This window comes from Octopus bimaculoides, chromosome 24, assembly GCF_046866305.1.
Source record: "Octopus bimaculoides isolate indiv1 chromosome 24, ASM4686630v1, whole genome shotgun sequence".
NCBI classification, from domain to species: Eukaryota; Metazoa; Mollusca; class Cephalopoda; order Octopoda; family Octopodidae; genus Octopus; species Octopus bimaculoides.
The window spans coordinates 27,646,992-27,672,300 of NC_142951.1; the positions used below are offsets into that span (position 1 = coordinate 27,646,992).

A 25,309-nucleotide genomic window follows, 5' to 3' on the forward strand; every position below is an offset into this window, starting at 1 on the left:
ATTCATTGTCCGATCATTAAGCATGTCGGCCGGATCTATCGAGATTCCTCTCCGTGATACGGACGAGGTAAGGACCCATTTCTGTTATTGTTTGGTCAAAATAATTATCACTATCTAATTGATATTTTCAATGAGACTTTTATAACTCAACATGTCGTCTTTTTTTTTTTACCAAGATGAGGGTCATTAACCACCTCTTCCTTCCTTTTTTTTGGGATGCGATGTTTTAAAAACTCGACTAGTAAATCTGTATTCCTCTCCTTCTTAAACCACATGGCCTATATCTAGTTCCACAGACATACATATTCTATATATGTTTATATATATGTAAATAAATACATCTATGGCAATATATGTGTATCTGTTCTTGTGTATTTATGCATAAAATGATTGTATAGTTCGTAATTTGAGTTGTGTAGACGAAAATATCAAATTCTTCCTATTCACTTTCACCTGTAATAATCTTGGTAATATTTATTAAAATATATATCAATTGCCCTTTTATCTCACATCTACAACCTGGTTACTGACGCTATTACACGTGTGTGAAATTAGATTCATGAACGTACTTTCCATGACTAGTTAGTTGTATGTATTGTTCCCATTAAAACAAAATAATAAAGTAAATATAACATTGTATTTAAAATGTCGATAATGAAATACGTAGGCTTGACAGGTGAACTTATCTGAGATTGCGTGTCCCAACACACTTCACTTGCCAAACATGTACATTTATACTTAGATTGCACCAGCGGAAGTCTAGTTTCTTTCAATTCAACCAATATTCCTAATTATCTTTCATGTTTACTGTTAATTTCATGTTTAAGGATTGGAATTAACTTTCTAAAACTCTTGCATTTGTATTTAAACTGGTGCAATAGTGCGCGCACGCTCACACATACACAATCCACTTTTTTTGTGTGTTTTTGTTATCTCTAATGGCGCTGTAGATGTAAACATTTTCCCCTTTACGTTTTCGCTTCAAATCCAGCCGACATCGACATTGTCTTTCATTCTTCAAGAGAACCATAACGTAACTACCAGTTGAAATTCATCGATGTACTCCCACCCGACATAGAATTCTGTCCTTTTTATCTATATAAGAAACCATTGAACAGGGTGGTGAATTTGGCAGAATCGTTTGCAGCGCCAAACAAAATGCTGTGCGGCATTTAGTCACAACCCTTTACGTTGCGAGTTCAACTCCCAACGCGGTCAACTGTGCCTTTCGTCTCTCCGGGGTGATAAAGTACCACTCAAGTACTGGGATCGATTAACACCAACCTCCCAAATTTCCGGCTTTATGCCCCTATATTAGAAACGATTATTATCGTTATTATTTAGAGGAGGGAAGGCCAGTAGATAAAGCTATTTCCTTTGGATTATCAGAGAAAACTAGGTGAAATTAATGCGTTTAATGTTCAGTTTCAATTCTGACAAGTTGCTGGTCATGGGAGAAGGTTAACGTGGGGAAGGCGTGAGATTTCCTGGTCTAGAGCAAGGGTTCTCAACCAATATTTTATCTATGGACCCCTTTCATTGCTATTTTATTCTGGTGGCCCCCATAGCTATTCGATGTTTAAAATTCCTATTTTGGTTTTCACATTAACTTAGAACCTATCTGTTTCTTGTAATACAACATACCAATGCATACATCTAAATCAACATTTTTTCAGGGGCCCTTATAATACTATTGTGGATTCCCCCAAAATCTTATATGGACCCTGGTTGAGAACCACTATTTTAGAGGGCGGACTAGTCCTAATTCTAATCCTAAACTTAGCCTGGATCAGATCATTTCACTACATAGACTTATGGATACTACTGTATACCGTACACTAAAGTAGTACCGATTAGACATGTTTTCATGATTTGTGCTTGACATTATTACATAAATATTAAAAAAATAGTTCACTGTAAAAATAGAATTATTCTGTTGTCATAGCTGACACCATTCGTTTGCAATGTCTCTGTTTTCAAGCATGAAATAAAGTTTGAAATTCTGTTTTTGCCTAGCAGCAATTGAAATGAAAATCAATAACGGATCATTTCCAAAAAATGTGGCTGGCACAAGTGAATCCAAAGAACCATTTTTAGCTGAAACACCAGTATTAATAAGTGGTTGTAACACCTGCGAGAGGAAGTTTGATAGCCTAGAGTTGCTGGAGATATTCGCCCCACAAACTGACCTGGTTTGAGGCCCCATAATAGGGTTTATGGTCCTTCTGTAACCCATACACCATAGGAGCATCACTGTTGAATACTTGGAAATTTTGTGCTGTTTTTTTGGGGTTGGAGGAGAATGTTGCACCACATTCCCATTTGTGCATTGAGAAGTTTTTTTCTACTTTTTCATGTTCCTGTGATGTAACCCCTCTCATGCTACCAGTATGATGTTGCATGGTCTGGACATAGTTCTGTGAGCTATCTACTGACATTCTTCTAAACTTGTTCGTAGGAAGGCACACTAATTCCTTGTCCCTAATTCGCTGTTTCAGTTTTTCTAGGCCATTGGTGACTATTGAGCTGAGTTGGTGGGTTTCCCCCTCATGTTTTCTACTGGTTTTGTTGTATTGGTCCAAAATGAGTCTAGAATGTCAGTAGATAGCCCACAGAAAGTTGGCATAAACATGCCAGCACTGGTTGTCAAGTGGTGGTGGGGGGCAAACACTGACACTACGATACACACACTGATACTAGGTAAATGTACAAAGGGTTTCTCTCAGTTTCCATCTACCAAATCCACTCACAAGGCTTTGGTCGGCCGGTAACTATAATAGGAGACACTTGCCCAAGGTCCCACGCAGAGGGACTGAACCCGGAACCATGTGGTTGGGAATCAAGCTTCTTACCACAGCCATGCTTGCACCTGTGTGTGTGTGTGTGTATATATATATATATATATATATATATGAGAGCCTGGTGTAGCCATCTGGTTCACCAGTCCTCAGTCAAATCGTCCAACCCATGCTAGCATGGAAAGCGGACATTAAACGATGATAATGATGATGATGATGATATATATATATATATATATATATAAACAAACTATCATACTTGCTTCTACGCAAGATTAAATCAAAACTCATGATTTCATAACATTGAGTCATGATTAGCTAAGCAAAACCTGCCGACATTGTAATGGATTAAATAATCTTTATCTACACAAACAAGATTTCTGTACTCTTTCACCTTAAATCTTATTATATATGTATATATTATGATAAACACAAGTTTATATAATTTGTTTCCTATGTATGTTTCACCACTGTGGTTATTTGGAACCACTGCGTTGTATGTCCCAAGTGCAATTGAATGCTTAACCACAACATTTGACACAGAAGTTCCAGACAACCTCAATGGTGAAACACAATTGGAAACAAATGATCTAAACTGATCATCATCATCATCGTTGTCGTTTAACGTCCGCTTTCCATGCTAGCATGGGTTGGACGATTTGACTGAGGACTGGTGAAACCAGATGGCTACACCAGGCACCAATCTGATTTGGCAGAGTTTCTACAGCTGGATGCCCTTCCTAACGCCAACCACTCTGAGAGTGTAGAGGGTGCTTTTACGTGCCACCGGCACAAAAGCCAGTCAGGCGGTACTGGCAACGACCACGCTCAAAATGGTGTATTTCATGTGCCACCTGCACAAGAGCCAGTCCAGGGGCACTGGCAACGATCTCGCTCGAAAGTCCTTATACATGCCGTGGGCACAAGTGCCAGAAAGGCAACGCTGGGCACAAGTGCTAGAAAGGCGACGCTGGGCACAGGTGCCATCACAATTTCGCTTTCGCTTGCCCCAATAAGTCTTCGCAAGCTGAGTTTTGTGTCCAATGAGGGAGACAACGTTGGCATGGATGCCAGTCATCGAATTTAACTCGATGTCGTATCTAGTAATACTTACAAAATACAATAGCAACCAAACCACCACATTGGAAGCAGATGGGTCTCTCTCTTCCACAAGCTCCATTTACTTTGTGATCGGCACTTCTGTATGCAACTCTCTGCCTCCATATGTATTCACATTGTTTTCAATTAATCATGCAGTATCTTGTAGCTCTGGGGTTTTGATGGTGTGATTGTTTATGTTTTGAATGACATTGTAGGATAGGTATATGAGACCATATCTTGACAGTTTGAATATAAAACAGTTAGAATGTTTGGGTCATACATGGCCAGTTTAAATGCTAACGGTTGCAGGGTTGCCTATTAATGTGTCTACTTGTATTTATTTTATTATTTCTTGTTAATTATCCAAATTCCAGAAACCTGTCATTCATCTGGTTTTCCGTATCTTATTAACTCTGACTTACTTTCCAAGACAATATTGAGGGTGTAGTGACAGACAACCAAATATATAAATGCCAGAAAGCAAAGAGGCTACATTAATATCTTTCTATATTGAGAAGATGGCTGAGGCAGATTGATTCAGCATCAGGTATCATTTTCTTCTAAAACATTTTTGTGCTTTAACTAATAAATACCTCCAACAAAAGCAAGCATTATGAATGGGCCCTTTCATAATAAATTGCAGAATATTCTAAGTACAATCCCTTAAATCTATTACTGGCTTCAGCCATTGAACTGCTTCGGAGGTTTTTAAGTCATATTAGCCCAGTATTTATATTATCGATCTATATTTATCAAATGGATAAGTTATCTTCTGGCATTAAGGAACACACTGTTTTTTCACTGGACTCTGCATGGCTTATATCTACCAATTTCTACTCAGAAGGCATTGATCAACAGAGAACCAAACAACTGTGTGTGTGTGTGTGTGTGTGTGTATATATATATATATATATGTGTGTGTGTGTGTGTGTGTATGTGTGTGTAGGTGCAGGCATAGCTGTTTAATTACAAAGTTACTTCCCAACCACATGGTTCCGGGTGCAGTCCCACTGTGTGGCAAATTGGGCAAGTGTCTTCTACTATAGCCTTGGGTCGACCAAAGCCTTGAGTGGATTTGGCAGATGGAAACTGAAAGAATCCTATCGTATATATACATATATATGTGTGTGTGTGTCTGTGTTTCCCCCCCCCCCCACACCACTTGACAACCAGTGTTGGTGTATTTACATCCCCATAACTTAGAGGTTTGGCAAAAAAGACATGATTTCGGGTTTGGTCCCTTGACACCTTGGCCAAGTGCCTTCTTTACTATGAACCAATCACTAGTTCATTGCATTTTTTTATGTGTGTGTGTGACAAGATGTGTCTGCTCTCAGCTAAGCCTCTGAAAGCCTCTATTTTGACATCACATATCAAAACGGGGCTAACAGAAAGGAACTTTCATTTACGTCATGCAAAAAAAACCCATTCCCATAATTGTGGAGTTAAGAAGCCTGATGACATATTTTTCTCTGTTTTTTTAGGTGATTGAGTTGGATCTTGACCAGTTGCCTGATGGTGAAGAAGTATTGAATATTCTTCGACAAGAAATTGCCCCATTAAACATTTGGGTCAATTTAGCTGTAAGTATATTGTTTAACCTTTTTTCTTACTAACCCACCTCAGACCTCCACTGGTTCTGGGACACAAACCTCATGTTTTTAAAGGGGTCTAAATTAAAATCTTACTTCAAAATTTCATATTAATCTAAGTTCCAAGCACCAGTGTAATGACAATTATTTTACTAAATTCTTAATTATTGTAATAATTAATTGAAACAGGCATGGCTGTATGGTAAGAAGCTTGCTTCCTAACCACATGGTTCAAGGTTTGGTCCCACTGTGTAGCATGTTGGGCAAGTGTCCTTTACTATGACCTTAGGCTGACCAAAGCTTTGAGAGTGGACTTGGTAGACAGAAACTGAAAGAAGCCTGTCATGTGTATATATATATATTTGTGTCTGTGTTTATGTCCTCGTAACTTAGCGGTTCAGCAAAAGAAATCCAAAGAATAAATACTAGGCTTACAAAATATAAGTCCTGGGGTCAGTTTCTTGGACTAAATACCCTTTAAGTCGGTACTCCAGCATGGCCACAGTCTAATAATGACTGAAACAAATGAATGAATAAAGGGATTACATTTCAGCAGAAATATAGTGATGGAAAGGTTGATAAAATTAGATCAGCTACTTTTGAAAATAATGATGAATTTAGTAAAATATCGTTGTCATTGTGGTTACCTCTATTTCCAGATCTTTATTATTTGGATAATTATCCATTTCTTTTAGAGAGAGATATTTGATTAGAAGATATTTTCTTTCCAGATAGGTCTTGGCAACAATATCTGGCCAGTTAATCTTGACCTCTGTGTGGTTGTCATGTATGGTCACTTCTTTGTTCTCTGAGACATTTTCTGGTGTATGGCACTTCTTTTCTGTCAGTATTTCATATTGCTGGCATAACTCCCTATTATCATTATTAATATTATTAGTAAAAATAATTATAAGGGAGTGTGGAGTGGAAGAAACATTGAGAAATTACTTTGCTGTATTTAGTTATGCAATTTTCCATAGCTGAGGCAAATGTTGAAATTAATAAACCTGTTAGACCTAATCCAATGCAGAAGAAAAGATAAATAAGCAAAATGCTTTATTTCAGAAAAGGGAAACTAAATAAATGTCAAAGCCATATTTTTGGTAATTGGTAAATGTTAAGATTTGCAAACTTGTCAAATCAAAAACTCATGTCGAATAAAGAGAAAAAGAAAATGAATGCACACTGCTGTTATTCAAAAGCTTTGTTTTGCTTACTATAAACTTTTGATATTGAATTTTTTTTTGTTATAGCTGGAATATTACAAACAAGGTTTTATCGAAGACTTTGTCAAGATACTTGAAGCTTCTCGTGCCGATGCCAGTTATGACTATCCAAATTATGAAAAAGACCAGATGCGAGCACTGGACACCCTTGCTGCGTACTATGTGCAGCAGGCACATAAGGAGAAGAACAAAGAGAAAAAGAGGGACCTGTTCACCCAGGCCACCCTCTTGTACACCACTGCTGACAAAGTCATCATGTACGATCAGGTAAGTTTATTCATTGTTGCTGTCATTTAGTTTCAGGTAAGCTCTGATTTGGAGATATATAGCATGGCCAGGTAGTTAGCTAAATGACTAGGTGCAACCCAAATATCTATTGTTACGCGTAGGAGTGGCTGTGTGGTAAGTAGCTTGCTTACCAACCACATGGTTCTGGGTTCAGTCCCACTGAGTGGCACCTTGGGCAAGTGTCTTCTACTATAGTCTCGGGCCGACCAAAGCCTTGTGAGTGGATTTGGTAGGCAGAAACTGAAAGAAGCCCGTCGTATATGTATATGTATGTGTGTGTATATGTTTGTGTGTCTGTGTTAGTCCCCCCCCCCCAACATCGCTTGACAACCGATGCTGGTGTGTTTACGTCCCCGTAACTTAGCGGTTTGGCAAAAGAGACCGATAGAATAAGTACTAGGCTTCCAAAGAATAAGTCCTAGGGTCGATTTGCTTGACTAAAGGCAGTGCTCCAGCATGGCCACAGTCAAATGACTGAAACGAGTAAAAGAGTGTGTGTCTGTGTCCCCTTGCTTTGACATTGCATGGTAGATGTAAATGATTTGTCACTGTCATACAACTAGTGTCGTTTCCAGTATTCTGTGGGGACATGTCTGGCTGCAATGTTACATTGCTCGGAAACAGGCAAGGGTTGATGACAGGAAGGGCATCCAGCCATAGAAAATCTGCCCCAAACTCCAACCGACCCATGCAAGCATGGAAAAAGTGGACGTTAAAATGACGATGATTCAGTACTTCTGTCTCTGGCTGATGTGTGGTGGTCCTGTGGTTGCTACAAACAGGACCACCACTTTGTTGGTGTTGTTGCTTAGGGGCTACAACACAACCCCTAACCTTTAACATACATGTTGTTGTTTAGTCCACGGGTCTAAGATAATCCACCAATGACTATCTGCGATTATTTATCTTTCAGTTTAGTGTAGACGATACCTCAGTAAACATCTTAAGACCATTTACCCTTTTACCATCTTAAGACCATTTACCCTTTTACCATCTTAAGACCATTTACCCTTTTACCATCTTAAGACCATTTACCCTTTTACCATCTTAAGACCATTTACCCTTTTACCATCTTAAGACCATTTGCCCTTTTACCATCTTAAGATCATTTACCCTTTTACCATCTTAAGACCATTTACCCTTTTACCATCTTAAGACCATTTACCCTTTTACCATCTTAAGACCATTTACCCTTTTACCATCTTAAGACCATTTACCCTTTTACCATCTTAAGACCGTTTACCCTTTTACCATCTTAAGACCGTTTACCCTTTTACCATCTTAAGACCGTTTACCCTTTTACCATCTTAAGACCATTTACCCTTTTACCATCTTAAGACCGTTTACCCTTTTACCATCTTAAGACCGTTTACCCTTTTACCATCTTAAGACCATTTACCCTTTTACCATCTTAAGACCGTTTACCCTTTTACCATCTTAAGACTATTTCCCTGCTGAAGTGGTGGTTAGGTTTGCAGGCTCCTTTGGCAGTCTTCTAATAATATTCATGGTTCCCTTTTAGTAGGACTGCTCGAACCCTTTAGTACTTGGATCACTCTGTAAAATATAATGCTTATTTAATTACACTGTTTTTTTGATTAATCATACATTATCTCATAGCTTTTAAAATTTTGATAATGTGATTGAATAATTTTGGAATGACATTGGGTGGGGGGGGGTGGGGGGTGAAGGCTATGGATGTGGTCCTTTACTGCTTATCAATAAAGGATAAAAAAACATCAAGAACAAAAACCTAGTCCTCGCATACGTTACATGAAATCAAAACATTTCCACTAGATGCTGTAGACTTGTTCCACCTATGTTAGCATGAAAAGAAAATAGAAGTATTAAAAAAAAATGAAAATGATTATTATAATGATGAGAAAGTATTTAGTATGACTGACTTGCTGTTTTTTTCTTTAATTTTCTAGAACCATCTTTTGGGTCGAGCGTATTTCTGTTTGCTGGAAGGTGATAAGATGGAGCAGGCTGATGCTCAGTTTAACTTTGTACTTAACCAGGTGAGTGGTGTGTCTGTGTATCTCTTTCCTTTCCACGTTCTCATTCACTCTCATCGCATTTACTTGTGTTTCTAGTGGTGGTGATGGGGGAAGAAAACCAGACCTCTAGGTTCACTTAACTCCATCAAGTTCAAACAAATGAAACAAACACCTGAGATGATATCCTAAGAAATCAGAGCCATCCAGTTGATTGGCAAAGATTCATTCAGCAACATGCTACAACCACTAACACCACATGCATGTGCGCATGCACGCACACACACACACTCTTCAACCACTGCTTGTTGCAACATGGCTAGATTTACTTAAGTGGTATCATCTCATCAGGTTCAAATAAGCAAAATGTTCTAGACCACATCCCAAAAAGTATGGATCATCTGGTTTATCTACTTACCAACATACACGCATAGGTAGAGATATTTTTGTCACTACTTGTGAGTGAAGCAACAGACTTCTATGTTCAGTTAACAAGCATCACCCCCATCAGATTAACACACGAATCCCCGAAGACCACATATCAAAAATGTGGACTATTCAGCTGATTGGCAAAGATGTGCTTGGCAACCATTAACTCACACTGACATAAATCACATCTTAACTCACGCAGACAGACATCACATCTTAACTCGTGCAGACAGACATCACATCTTAACTCGCGCAGACAGACATCACATCTCAACTCGCACAGACAGACATCACATCTTAACTCTCGCACACACACCGTCACATCTTAACTCTTGCGCACACAGACCGTCACATCTTAACTCTCGCACGCACACCGTCACATCTTAACTCTCGCACACAGACCGTCACATCTTAACTCACACAGACAGACATCACATCTGAACTCTTGCACACAGACCGTCACATCTCAACTCGCACAGACAGACATCACATCTTAACTCTCGCACACACACCGCCACATCTTAACTCTTGCGCACACAGACATCACATCTTAACTCTCGCACACACACCGTCACATCTTAACTCTCGCACACAGACCGTCACATCTTAACTCTCGCACGCACACCGTCACATCTTAACTCTTGCACACAGACCGTCACATCTTAACTCACACAGACAGACATCACATCTGAACTCTTGCACACAGACCGTCACATCTGAACTCTTGCACACAGACCGTCACATCTTAACTCTTGCAGACAGACGTCACAGCTCAACTCGCGCACACAGACGTCACATCTCAACTCGCGCACACAGATGTCACATCTCAACTCGCACAGGCAGATGTCACATCCTAACTCATGCAGACAGACATCACATCTTAACTCGTGCACACAGACACCATATCTCATGTGTATCCACCTGAGTGACAAGGTGCCTTGCTTAAGTAAAACAAAGCACCCCCCCCCAGTTCAGGAAGCAAACCCATAACACTGGGATCATAAACCCAACACCTTAACCCCTAAGCCACTATGCCTCTACCACTACTACAACAAACTGCTGTAGTGGTGGTGATGGTAGACATTCCTCTAAACTTAGAAACAGTTGTACTCATTTTCATCTTCATATCAGTCCAAATGTAAACTGTTATTCCACTCCTCTTCTTTTCTAGTCAAGCAACAACATTCCGTCTCTCCTCGGTAAAGGGTGTATTGCTTTCAACAAGAAAGACTACCGTGGAGCTCTTGCCTACTACAAAAAAGCCCTAAGAACCAACCCCAGTTGCCCCGCTTCTGTGAGACTGGGTATGGGACATTGCTTTGTAAAACTTGGCAAGCTTGAAAAGGCAAAGTAAGTCTAGTTTTTCTTTTCTTTGTTTGTTTTTTATTTTATTCTTTTACGGGAGAATTTGACTTTGGTAAGGATCATTCAATTCAAATACTGTTGGGATTCGTTCAGTTGAATATTTTCCTTTCTCACCACAGCATGGTTATGTGGTTTAGAGGTTGTCTTCGCAACCACAAGGCTTCATGTTCAATCTCATTGCACAGCACCATAGCCAAGTCTCTTCTACCTTATCCTCAGGCTCGTCGGAGTCTATTATCGGAGGAATTTGGTAGATAGAAACTGCTTGGAGACTTCTCATATTTGTTCAGGTGTTTTAGCACCTGGTACTTTGAGGGAGTCCCCCGCCGCCACCATGCTAAATCGCAGCCTATCAACAAACAAACAAACAAATCACTTACATTCAGTATGTGTGCTGAATGTTTATAACACTATAACTGCTCTTAATTCATGTCTCAATATAATGATAATAATAATGGACTCTCCCTTCGTTAGATGACGTATGAGGGTTCGACAATTTCTTACCAAACAACCACACAAATGATTTGTTTGTAGTGATCAAATGTTTGTATAGACATAAGCTCACTCCCTCCATCATTTTGACATTACCTGTTTCAATATATATATATATCAATTTAAATAAGAGCTAAAAGATGATCCATTGTAAAAACTCTATTATGGATCATCTTTTAGCTCTTATTTAAATTGATGTACATACAAAAACTCACATCTGAGAATTTTGCTACGTTTGATAACATACAATATTTTACCAAATTTGGGTATAAATCTATGACTGCATATATATATCTGTGTATGTTTGTTTTTATATTGAATTATAATAAAAACAATTTTACATTAAACTGAAGGATTACTCAATACTTTTTGTAGAGGACGTATTATTATTATACATTTACAAAGAATATTGGTGGCAGTGACTTTGAAGACCTACACAGGTTTCAACTGCAATTGCAGCCCTACAGTGCAGTTTCTTCAGGGTCTTTAATATCCTTCAATTTAACTGTTTAAAGTTTTTCATTTATTTACTCTGCGTTGTATGATGTAGAGTTGTTCATTAAGTTAGACGCGAACTATCTTCAATTCAGGTTTATTGTTTAAATGTTTATTATTCATTTATACTGGGCAAATGTGAATTTCCTCATGTGCAAGCATCTCAAAGCTTGTTCTTGTTTAGAATTTATTCCATTACCCTTGGATGTAAAAATTTGATAAAATTCTTCTAAACACAGGTCACATTTTTTAGTTGCCAAATCAGATTGGAGCCTGGTGTTGCCATCCGGTTTCACCAGTCCTCAGTCAAATCGTCCAACCCATGCTAGCATGGAAAGCGGACGTTAAACGATGATGATGTTTCCGTCTACCGTAGCCACTCACAAGGCTTTGGTCAGCGCTGGGCTATATAGTATACATGGTGGGACTGAACCCAGAACCAAATCTTAAGGAAAGCAAACTTCTAATTTCTTTATTGCCCACAAGGGGCTACACACAGAGGGGACAGACAAGCGGATTAAGTCGATTACATCAATCCCAGTGTGTAACTGGTACTTGATTTATCAACCCCGAAAGGATGAAAGGCAAAGTCGACCTCGGCGTGCTAACAATTCTGCCAGCTCGCTGCCTGCGAACTTCTTACCACACAGCTACACCTGAGCCTATAAAATGTGTTCTAAAAATTTCTAAATAAATGATTAATTCTATGGATTTTTTAAACAATTTTAGAAATCCTTGTTTCTATTTATTGATCTCTTTGCATTTAGGATGGCCTTTGAGCGTGCCCTTTTCCTCGACCCCCAGTGTGTCGGTGCCTTAGTTGGACTTGCTATCCTCAAAATGAATGCTAAAACTCAAGATTCAATTAAAACAGGAGTGCAGTTATTGTCAAAAGCTTACACAATTGACTCAACCAATCCAATGGTTTTAAACCATTTGGCTAACCATTTCTTTTATAAAAAGGTAAGTCCCACCTATCTGCTGTTTCTTTCCAAATACACTAAATATCGTTTGTTGCTCTTCTGCTTTGGCTCAACTCTAATCCAAGCGACATTCCAACTGTTACCATCTTGGTTTTTCGGGCATATCTTTTATCTTCTGCTTGTTTCAGTCATTTGACTGTGGCCATGTGGGAACACCGTTTTGAAGGGTTTAGACAAACAAATCGACCCCCAGGACTTTTTTTTTTTAAAGCCTAGTACTTATTCTATCAGTATCTTTTACAGAACTGCTAAGTTACGGGGATGTAAACACACCAACACCAGTGGTCAAGCGATGGTGGAACACACACACACACCATGGGCTTCTTTGAGTTTCCTTCTACAAAATCCACTCACAAGGCTTTGGTCGAACCGAGGCTATTGTAAAAGACACTTGCCCAAAGTGCCACACAGTGAGACTGAACCTGGAACCATGTGGTTGGGAAGCAAGCTTCTTACCACACAGCTATGTCTATAGTGTACAATGTTTCCAATTTTTTAAGATGGTAAGGTACAATTTGAGGCAAATTTGGCTGCTCTTTCTAACATATTGAGTAACCACATAGACTCCCTTGTTAACTCATCATCATAACTTTGCCTTCTTTTCCATGCTTGTATGGGTTAGACAGGCATTTTTGAGGCTCTGTTTTACAAGTAACTGCCCCACCTGATCCCATCTCTTTTAATCAACTCTTAATACATGCTGAAATACAGTGTACCAATTCTAAAATTTGGAATGCATACAGGTGCATAAAGTGGGATATGTATGGAGTAGCTCGTTAATTTATCTTTGCTGTCAGCTGGATGCCCTGCCCTGCTGATGACTGATAAATTTTAACAGGAAGAAGAAATAAAAAATGTGCCAGTGCCCCTGGACTGGCTCTTGTGCGGGTGGCACATAAAATACACCATTTTGAGCGTGGCCGTTGCCAGTACTGCCTGACTGGCCTTCGTGCCGGTGGCACGTAAAAGCACCCACTACACTCTCAGAGTGGTTGGCGTTAGGAAGGGCATCCAGCTGTAGAAACGCAGCCAGATCAGATTGGGGCCTGGTGCAGCCATCCGGTTTCACCAGTCCTCAGTCAAATCGTCCAACCCATGCTAACATGGAAAGTGGACATTAAACGACAATGATGATGATGATGATGATGAGAACTAGATGTTAAAAGGAATTGCATGAGTTGGAGAAGATTTGCCAGGCATATGTTGATGGCCTATGACTCGCAAGACAGAAGGGCTAGAAGAGAACAGATGTTGACGACCTATGTTTCACAGGGGGGGGTTGAAGAGCAAAGAACAAGATCCTTGATTGCATTGAGTGTAAATTACTTTTTCCATTGTTCTATTTTGCAGGATTATCAGAAAGTGCAACATCTTGCCCTCCATGCCTTCCATAATACGGAGAATGAAGCAATGAGGGCAGAAAGCTGCTATCAGCTGGCGAGAGCTTTCCATGTCCAGGTAAGACATTCGTGGCGATCCTTCGATACTAGTCCACCACAACTTCCGGTCGTTGCGCGCATGCATACTGATTACATGATCGTATAGTGTGTTTATGTGTTTAAAGTTTCAGTTCGGATGGCACCTTACTCACTCGCACCTTGGCCACACGTTTGCCGCAGTACGAAGGCAAGAGCACCCATTCCTCTGTCCTTATTGCCTCTGTGGAGTGCTTTATTGTTTCCTCCTCCGTTGTGAAGCGCACCTCCACAGTGGCGTATCTCCTCCCTATACTGATTACATGATCGTATAGTGTGTTTATGTGTTTAAAGTTTCAGTTCGGATGGCACCTTACTCACTCGCACCTTGGCCACACGTTTGCCGCAGTACGAAGGCAAGAGCACCCATTCCTCTGTCCTTATTGCCTCTGTGGAGTGCTTTATTGTTTCCTCCTCCGTTGTGAAGCGCACCTCCACAGTGGCGTATCTCCTCCCTATACTGATTACATGATCGTATAGTGTGTTTATGTGTTTAAAGTTTCAGTTCGGATGGCACCTTACTCACTCGCACCTTGGCCACACGTTTGCCGCAGTACGAAGGCAAGAGCACCCATTCCTCTGTCCTTATTGCCTCTGTGGAGTGCTTTATTGTTTCCTCCTCCGTTGTGAAGCGCACCTCCACAGTGGCGTATCTCCTCCCTATACTGATTACATGATCGTATAGTGTGTTTATGTGTTTAAAGTTTCAGTTCGGATGGCACCTTACTCACTCGCACCTTGGCCACACGTTTGCCGCAGTACGAAGGCAAGAGCACCCATTCCTCTGTCCTTATTGCCTCTGTGGAGTGCTTTATTGTTTCCTCCTCCGTTGTGAAGCGCACCTCCACAGTGGCGTATCTCCTCCCTATACTGATTACATGATCGTATAGTGTGTTTATGTGTTTAAAGTTTCAGTTCGGATGGCACCTTACTCACTCGCACCTTGGCCACACGTTTGCCGCAGTACGAAGGCAAGAGCACCCATTCCTCTGTCCTTATTGCCTCTGTGGAGTGCTTTATTGTTTCCTCCTCCGTTGTGAAGCGCACCTCCACAGTGGCGTATCTCCTCCCTATACTGATTACATGATCGTATAGTGTGTTTATGTGTTTAAAGTTTCAGTTCGGATGGCACCTTACTCACTCGCACCTTGGCCACACGTTTGCCGCAGTACGAAGGCAAGAGCACCCATTCCTCTGTCCTTATTGCCTCTGTGGAGTGCTTTATTGTTTCCTCCTCCGTTGTGAAGCGCACCTCCACAGTGGCGTATCTCCTCCCTATACTGATTACATGATCGTATAGTGTGTTTATGTGTTTAAAGTTTCAGTTCGGATGGCACCTTACTCACTCGCACCTTGGCCACACGTTTGCCGCAGTACGAAGGCAAGAGCACCCATTCCTTTGTCCTTATTGCCTCTGTGGAGTGCTTTATTGTTTCCTCCTCCGTTGTGAAGCGCACCTCCACAGTGGCGTATCTCCTCCCTATACTGATTACATGATCGTATAGTGTGTTTATGTGTTTAAAGTTTCAGTTCGGATGGCACCTTACTCACTCGCACCTTGGCCACACGTTTGCTGCAGTACGAAGGCAAGAGCACCCATTCCTTTGTCCTTATTGCCTCTGTGGAGTGCTTTATTGTTTCCTCCTCCGTTGTGAAGCGCACCTCCACAGTGGCGTATCTCCTCCCTATACTGATTACATGATCGTATAGTGTGTTTATGTGTTTAAAGTTTCAGTTCGGATGGCACCTTACTCACTCGCACCTTGGCCACACGTTTGCCGCAGTACGAAGGCAAGAGCACCCATTCCTTTGTCCTTATTGCCTCTGTGGAGTGCTTTATTGTTTCCTCCTCCGTTGTGAAGCGCACCTCCACAGTGGCGTATCTCCTCCCTATACTGATTACATGATCGTATAGTGTGTTTATGTGTTTAAAGTTTCAGTTCGGATGGCACCTTACTCACTCGCACCTTGGCCACACGTTTGCCGCAGTACAAAGGCAAGAGCACCCATTCCTCTGTCCTTATTGCCTCTGTGGAGTGCTTTATTGTTTCCTCCTCCGTTGTGAAGCGCACCTCCACAGTGGCGTATCTCCTCCCTATACTGATTACATGATCGTATAGTGTGTTTATGTGTTTAAAGTTTGAGAACTGTATGCATCTGAGGGGGAGAAGGTTTGAGTTTCTATTTAATGTTGTTTTTTCATATTTTCAAGTCATTGAAAAACAAACGCCCTATACAATCATGTAATCAGTATGCGTGCGCGCAACGACCGGAAGTTGTGGTGGACTAGTATCGAAGGATCGCCGACATTTGTTACTGATACAGTAACACTAATGGGTGAAAAAGTGACTGTTGTGGTGAATGGGGTTGTATAGTACAGGCTGAATGGGTAGGTGAATACAACAAACTAGTGGGATGAAGCAACGAGGGCAGAAGGCTGCCAGTTTCCAAACAGTAATACCTCACCGTGGAAGACAGGAAGCAAACAGCATTGCTTGTTTAGTGGTGATGCTCGTTTTCAATCATCACATAATATCAATACAAAGGTTATTGCACGCATGCACCTAATATCAAAACAATATCAATGCTGCATGCACACACACATACATCATCATTATCATCGTTGTTTAACGTCCGCTTTCCATGCTAGCATGGGTTGGACGATTTGACTGAGGACTGGTGAAACCAGATGGCAACACCAGGCTCCAATCTGATTTGGCAGAGTTTCTACAGCTGGATGCCCTTCCTAACGCCAACCACTCAGAGAGTGTAGTGGGTGCTTTTACGTGTCACCCGCACGAAGGCCAGTCAGGCGGTACTGGCAATGGCCACGCTCCAAATGGTGTATTTTATGTGCCACCCGCACAAGAGCCAGTCCAAGGGCACTGGCAATGACCTCGCTCGAAAGTCCTTACACATGCCGCGGGCACAAGTGCCAGAAAGGCGAAGCTGGGCACAGGTGCCATCACGGTTTCGATTTCGCTTGCCCCAATAAGTCTTCGCAAGCTGAGTTTCGTGTCCAATGAAGGAGATGATGTTGGCATGGGTGCCAGTCATCGAATTTAACTCGATTTCGATATTATGTGGTAATACTTCAACAATTCGAAAATCACTCGATCAGTTAAGAGAGTAGAGATAGTCTTAAATTAAAAACCACAAATTTTGCAAATAGCTACTCAAGGTTTCCTGGTCGAAATAATTTATTCCACTGCTTTCAGCTTGATAAATTGCAGAATAAAATATTTCGTCGAGGAAACCCTGAATAGCTATTTGCTATTCTTGTGGTTTTTAATTTAAGATTACTTACACACACGCACACACACAAAGGCTTCTTCCAGTTTATGTCTACCAAATTCACTCACAGGGCTTTGGCTATAGTTAATGACAAGATGTTATGCAGTAAGACTATGTGGCTGCGAAACAAGTTTCTTAATGTGTGTGCATAACATCCCTTCTCTTCCACATATAAAATTGGAATGAGTTCAATGTCCCCAGCCTCAAATGATTGTTTTACTAACACCCACATTTTATATTATCAATCAGGTGCAGCAAATAAGAATACATATATAATCTTTTCTACTCTAGGCACAAGGCCCGAAATTTTTTGGGGAGGGGGCCAGTCGATTAGATCGACCCCATTACGCAACTGGTATTTAAGTTATCAACCCTGAAAGGATGAAAGGAAAATCAACCTTGGCGGAATTTGAACTCAGAACGTAAAGACAAACGAAATACCATGAAGTATTTCGCCCGGCGTGCTGACAATTCTGCCAGCTCTCCACCTTAGAATACATATATAATGCCATCGTTGTTTCCTTAAAACAAACTATAATTTCGACTAACCCCTTCCCCTACACATTGTTTCCCCTTCTTCAGTCAGACGTGATGCATAATCGTCTGATCATAAAATCCTCCTTACATGAAACACAGCCAAATTTTCACAATTTCATAAACACACACACACACACCTTGTTCCTCCTATTCAAAAAACATAAGAGACCCTAATTTTGGCTGTCAGCCCTCATTCATTTACGTGTTATTATTCATTATTATTTTAGGGTGATTATGACCAAGCTTTCCAGTATTACTATCAATCAACTCAGTTTGCACCCACCAGCTTTGTACTTCCATTCTTTGGCCTTGGGCAGATGTACATCTACCGTGGTGACAATGAAAATGTAAGTACATAAGTCTAGCTGTCTGTGAATCGGAGGGTTCTTTTTTTTTTTTTTTTAAGTTTTTTAATTTATTTTGGTTTATTTTATTTTTACTTTTAATGATTTCTTTATTTTTTTTGTTGTTGTCTCATCAGTTGGTCTTTGGTTCCAGGCCAATCTTGACTGGGTGAAAAATATAAAAAATAGATTTTTTATCAATTTTAAGAATGTCCACCATATTTTCCGGCATACAAATCAATATAGTAAATCGTGTAGACAATCAAATACCATCAACCTGTTTCCAAATCTTCCACTTGGAATTTTCAGTCTTCCAAAGTCATCTTGGTGTAAAAGTCAACCCACTCTTTTTTTGACTAAATTTTTGTCTGAATAATCCAACTTGTATACTGAAAAATACAGTATTTAGTTGTTCAATCAACTAAACTCATTGAACTAACATAAGTGGCTGAGTATTCCAAAGACACATGAACTCTGAACACAAACTTGAAGTAGAGTCAGCATGTCACAGCTTATCTCTAGCGTTCAGATTATTCTGTCAAATGTGATGTTTATTTATTTAAATTGTTTTGAATTAATTGTGCATTATCTCGCTGCTTCAAGATTTCAACGATGTGATTGTTTACTTGTAGAATGAACCTTGTAGGCTATGTGTGAGAAGCTGAATCTGGCCAGTTTCAACATGAATTGATGATGGTGTATCTTGTTTTTCATTCTGTTGAATTTTTATTCCTTCTAGGCCGCCCTGTGTTTTGAGAAAGTCTTAAAAGCTCAACCTGGAAACTATGAAACTATGAAAATTTTAGGCTCTCTTTATGCCAATTCCGAAGATGTTGCCAAGAGAGATACTGCCAAAGTAAGTAACCAATTTTGATTTCTATAGTAACCTATATAGTTACTATTTTATTTTTTACCCACCAATTTACCTGAGTGTGGCTGTGTGGTAAGTAGCTTGCTTACCAACCACATGGTTTCGGGTTCAGTCCCACTGCATGGCACCTTGGGCAAGTGTCTTCTATTATAGCCTTGGGCCGACCAAAGCCTTGTGAGTGGATTTGGTAGATGGAAACTGAAAGAAGCCCATCGTATATATATATATATATATATATGTGTGTGTGTGTGTGTGTGTATATGTTTGTGTGTCTGTGTTTGTCCCCCCACCATCGCTTGACAACCGATGCTGGTGTGTTTATGTCCCCGTAACTTAGCGGTTCGGCAAAAGAGACCGATAGAATAAGTCCTGGGGTCGATTTGCTCGACTAAAGGCGGTGCTCCAGCATGGCCGCAGTCAAATGACTGAAACAAGTAAAAGAGTAAGTACAATGACTCCAGCTTGGCCTGTCCTGTTCTGACTTTGTGTTTGTTGTGAGAACGGAGCAAGGGGGGATCTTGATTTTTTTTCTAACGTTTCCATTGATATATTTCAGCAACACCTCCGCAAGGTCACTGAACAGTTCCCGGAGGATGTTGAGGCCTGGATTGAATTAGCTCAGATTCTGGAACAAACTGATGTCTTGGTAAGTAAAGTATCGGAAGAGGAGGAGGAGGAGGAGGAAACTTGTGCTGTGTGGTTGTAGGTGGGAGGAGTTATGTTTTAGAGGAGGAGTTGTGATTGAATCTTGTGTTGCAGGAAGAGGAGAATTGTGAGGGAACCTTGTGCTGAGTGATGTGTTGCTGGGAGGAGATGTGATGGAACCTTGTGTTGGAGGAAGAGGAGTGATGTGTTGGAGGGAGAGGAGACTTGTGAGAGAACCTTGTGCTGTATGACTGTTGAGGAAGGAAGCATGAGGTGACATCTTGTGCTGATGTGTGTGTGTGTGTGTATGTACACAAGATGAGTGCAGGTAGTATGTTAGTGGTGAGGGGTGGGGGCATGGTGATACATTGTTATATGGTGAGTGGAGTGGGGAGTGAGGAGAGTACATTGAAGAGAACAGAAAGAGATGAGTTGGGGGGAAGAGTGGGAACATGATGACATCGTGCAAGCCTGTGTATGTAGTGAATTGAGTGTATGAAGGTGCTTTGTTAGGCTGCAAGGGTGACTACACAATGTTGAATTCTGTGTGCATTGAGGAACCTGTATGATTACTGTTGCTGTTTAGCCTTAAATTATCCCTGATCAAACGGACTTATGATTAAAGGCATTCCAGTTATGACCATCTCGTCTTTTTCCTTTGTGCAGGAAACCCAGTAGGTGGCATTAGGAAGGGCATCCAGCTGTAGCAACCATGCCGATGCAGACAGTAGAGCTTGGTGCAGTCTTCTGGCTTGCCAGCTCCTGTCAGACCATCCAACCCATGCTAGCATGGAAAAACAATCATTAAATGGCAGTAACAATAATGGTTTGAGAGACACTGTCATCATCATCATCATCATTTAGTGTCCGTTTTCCATGCTGGCATGGGTTTGACTGGTTTGGTTGGGACTGGTAACCCAAAGAGCTGTACCAGCCTCCAGTATGGTTTGTCTTGGTTTCTACAGCTGGATGCCCTTCCTGATGCCAACCATGCCAAGACCTTTTTTTCCAATTTGCTATTTCTAATAGATGAAGAAGCTCCCTTGTTATCCCATAGGAAATTGATTCCCTTTAGATGTAGAATTTTATGCTTTTCTTATTTACAGGGTGCCCTTTCGGCGTATGGCACTGCCACCAGAATTCTGAAAGATAAAGTTCAAGCTGATGTGCCACCCGAGATTCTTAACAATGTGGCTGCCTTACATTTTAGAATTGGCAATTTCATGGAATCCAAGGTTTGTATTTTATGTAATTTTCCGTCTCATTTGCTATGATAAGCACTGTGACAGCACCAATGATTTCTTGTTATTTTGTAAATTCACATTAAGTAAGGTGTACACAATGCTATTTTGAACTAACACTACTTCCATCACTAATAATGAACTTTTTACCAAGCCTGACAGCTATTTGTGAATCAATGTTTCTGTTAATCACTGTTTTTCTATATCGTTAGAGGCTAAATTTGTCTAAGCATACGGTTGCTAAGTCGATACATGCTGATGATGATGCACAAAGACGCAGAAATCCAGATTCAACAATTCCACTGCCACTGCTAGATGCTTTCCATCTACTGCTGAAAAATCACTTGTGTTTTTTAGCACTATACACCTATAAGAGGTGGTGTCTCAAGACAAATATTGCAGTTTTGTGGCTTTCTACAATGTATCCACATTGAGTAATATATACAGAATGCTTGGGGGCGGGGTGTATTTGACTTCATACATTTTGTAAACAATAACTGTGTTGGTTATAGATTTCTTAGTTGAGCAGGAATAGCAACCGGTTAACTGCATTTACAGTGACAAGGGAATGTCTGCAACTCACGTGGAAGAATTAACACATGGTATTTTTATGCAGTCCACTCGTTTATTGGTATTTTTGTCTCACCAGTGTAGATTTTTCACTAGTGGTGCCCCAGCATGGCCACAGACTAATGACTGACACAAATAAGATATACACACACAAATGCACACATCTTTGTGTGTATGTGTATGTATATGATTGGTCTTCTACACCAGGGGTTTTCAAACTTTTTGACTTGCGGACCCCTTTATATTTCAGGCTTTACCTTATAAACGCTTATGAAATTTACACATAAATATTTGCTTAAAATAACATATATTTTTACATTTATTTATTTAACAGTATTTAACAAAATAGGTTTATTGTCAATTAAAAGATTTCAATTAAAAACATATATAGAATCAAATTGCCCATAAAAAGTATTTGCTGTCCACGGACCCCCTGTCTTGTCCTTGCAGACCCCCTATGGTCCGCGGACCACCGTTTGAAAACCCCTGGTCTACACAGTTACCGTCTACCAAAATCTACTTCTAAGCTTATAGTAGAAGTCATTTATCTAAGATGCTGCAGAGAACCACTTGAATGGAAAATGAACTTAAACCACACATCCATATCTGTACCTGGATTCATTTACCCAAGGTGCCATGCAGTGGGATTGAACACAAAGTAACATTGAGTCCCCCCTTAAAAAAAAGCACATGCACACACACACACACACACATTCCAAAACGTGCCGTTTATGTAGTTTAGTGTTGCTGATCGTTGATGTCTTTTCAGAAATATTATGAAGCTTCACTTGAACGCTCCCGACACGAAGCACAGCACGATGAGACATACTACAGCGCCATCTCAGTAACCACAACCTACAACTTGGCGCGACTCTACGAAGCAACCCACGAGTACGATAAAGCAGAGAAACTGTACAAGAATATTCTGAGAGAGCATCCTAACTATGTCGATTGTAAGCTATATTTCTCTTCACCTCTCACACAATTCTATCTTGATGTTTTTTTTTTTACTCTGTGCGCTTAAGCGAAAAGCAGGATATTGCAGTCGCTTGTCTTTGTCTGTGTGTTTGCAAAATTACTAGAAAACGGCTGAACGGATTTTCACCAAATTTGGCAGAAATAGTCATTGGGTGGGTGGCTCGAATTCATTAAATTTTGGTTATTATCTTCAAAACTGGTGGATGATTCTTTTTACTCTTTTACTTGTTTCAGTCATTTGACTGCAGCCATGCTGGAGCACCGCCTTTAGTCGAGAGAATCGACCCCAGGACTTATTCTTTGTAAGCCTAGTACTTATTCTTCTATCGGTCGCTTTTGCCGAACCGCTAAGTTACGGGGACGTAAACACACCAGCATCGGTTGTCAAGCGATGGTGAGGAGACAAACACAGACACACAAACACACATACATATATATATATATATATATATATATATATATATATATTTACACATATATACGACGGGCTTCTTTCAGTTTCCGTCTACCAAATCCACTCACAAGGCTTTGGTCGGCCAGAGACTATAGTAGAAGACACTCGCCCAAGGTGCCACGCAGTGGGACTGAACCCGGAACTATGTGGTTGGTAAGCAAGCTACTTACCACACAGCCACTCATGCGCCCTGAGTGAATTGAAATTTTTTTTTTCTTTGTTACAAATGCATAAACGATAAGCAGGGAGAAATAACTCGCTAAAATATGAATTCGTCTGAGAATATATTTATCAAATTAAATTTTATTTAATCTTTGTGTGCGCACAGGGTATGCCTTTATTTTTTCATTTTTTTTTTTTTATTTCCTTCATTTTTATTTTTCTCTGTTTTATTTCTCTTTTTTTTTCCTGGTTTCTTTTTAATTCTTTCATCATTTCTTTCTCACTTTTTTCTCGTGTCTCTCTATTTCTTCCATCATCACTTTTCTAACTTTTTCCCTCTCCTTCCGTTTCCTCTCTCTTTACTCTTCCTTCCTTTTTTGTCCCTCTTTATCCCCGTCTTGAATAAAGCACCCTACTTTATTCTTCAGGTTACCTGAGATTAGGTTGCATGGCACGAGATCGGGGACAAATCTATGAAGCATCTGATTGGTTCAAAGAAGCCCTACAGATAAACCAGGTGAGGTCATTGAAATTCATTCTATCAATTTGCTGTTCTTTGAGAATTAAAAGTGATGATGAAAGAAATAGAGTATAAAATATATATATATATATATATATATATAGTTTTAGGCTTATGAAACACGTGTAGTCGTTTTTTTATCATTATCTTATGATATTTACTTTGTTTTATAGTATACTTATTTATTGTGCTTTTTAATTATTAATTTTACTATATGTGACAGTGGATTTTCATCGATGAGTTCATGAACCTTGGTTCTTTTCCCTAAAACTATATATATATATATATACTGTTGTGTTTGGGCGGTGAGTGTTACATTTTAAGGCACAATAAGAAAATGACCCTCCCCAGACACAACAGAATATGCTTCAACATACGAAATCACATAAAAAAACTTGCAAACCAAATCCAAAAACGAAATATATATATATATATAATTATGTATGTGTGTGCATAGATGTTGTTTTTACGTGTTCTCATTAGCACTGCTAATGTATGTATATATTTATATATGTGTGTATATTATAGTTATTTAACGGACAATAAAATGATTGTTTCAAACATTCACTAGGCATTATATATATTTTTTTTTTTTTTTGTACATTTTGGTAAATTTCTATTTTTATGTAGGATCATCCAGATGCCTGGTCTTTAATTGGAAACCTTCATTTAGCCAAACAAGAGTGGGGCCCTGGGCAGAAGAAGTTTGAACGAATTATCCAGAGACCTAACACCAAAGATGACTCTTATTCGCTTATTGCTCTTGGCAATGTCTGGCTACAAACTCTTCATCAGCCAATCAGAGACAAAGACAAGGTAAGAGCTTTATATCCAATTGATTCATTACCATGTCACTTATAGACGAGGGGTGTTGAAAAGTTCCTGGCTTTAATTGTATTGTAAAAGTCCTGGCTGGAGGCCCAACCTTTCAGAGATCTTTTACAGGGCTTAGAAAAACTGAAGGACTGCTGCAATGAGTGTGTGAATCTGACAGGAGAATATGTTAATTAAAATCATAATTAAATGATCCCCCTGTATTTTCTTTTACCCAAAGCCAGAAACATTTTAGCACCCTCTCCTATATATAGAAAATAATACAGGATAGGAAAATTACAGAAATTTTTCTACCAGTCACCTAGCATGTATAAATAGTCAATAGACAACATAATTTCCATATAAAATTAGTGTACCTTTGACTGCTGTTTTTAGCATGTAAGGCGACCTGTTTAAGGTTGCCTCTTTTGTGTTTAAATGTACACTAATTTGATATATATCTATATATATATATATATATATATATATATATGAGAAGGTGCTGAGAAGTTCCTGGCTTTAAGGGTATTGTAAAAGGCCTGGTTGGAGGCCCAACCTTTCAGAGATCTTTTACTGGGCTTAGAAAAATTGAAGGACTGCTGCAATGAGTGTGTGAATCTGACAGGAGAATATGTTAGG

At 39.9% G+C, this 25,309-nt stretch overlaps 1 protein-coding gene across 1 annotated transcript in view; it reads left to right on the plus strand.

The window, feature by feature from the left end:
* Nucleotides 1–25,309, plus strand: part of LOC106877440 (RNA polymerase-associated protein CTR9 homolog) — a 38,199-nt gene continuing 12,890 nt past the window's right edge. Inside the window, exons 1-14 of the mRNA XM_089340907.1 lie at nt 1–67; nt 5,384–5,482; nt 6,745–6,984; nt 8,937–9,026; nt 10,603–10,781; nt 12,551–12,746; nt 14,117–14,224; nt 18,300–18,419; nt 19,156–19,272; nt 19,844–19,933; nt 21,039–21,167; nt 22,513–22,696; nt 23,766–23,854; nt 24,488–24,673. Coding sequence (XP_089197033.1) covers nt 23–67; nt 5,384–5,482; nt 6,745–6,984; nt 8,937–9,026; nt 10,603–10,781; nt 12,551–12,746; nt 14,117–14,224; nt 18,300–18,419; nt 19,156–19,272; nt 19,844–19,933; nt 21,039–21,167; nt 22,513–22,696; nt 23,766–23,854; nt 24,488–24,673 — 1,872 coding nt within the window. The 5' untranslated portion in view covers nt 1–22. The remainder of the gene's footprint in view (nt 68–5,383; nt 5,483–6,744; nt 6,985–8,936; nt 9,027–10,602; nt 10,782–12,550; nt 12,747–14,116; nt 14,225–18,299; nt 18,420–19,155; nt 19,273–19,843; nt 19,934–21,038; nt 21,168–22,512; nt 22,697–23,765; nt 23,855–24,487; nt 24,674–25,309) is intronic.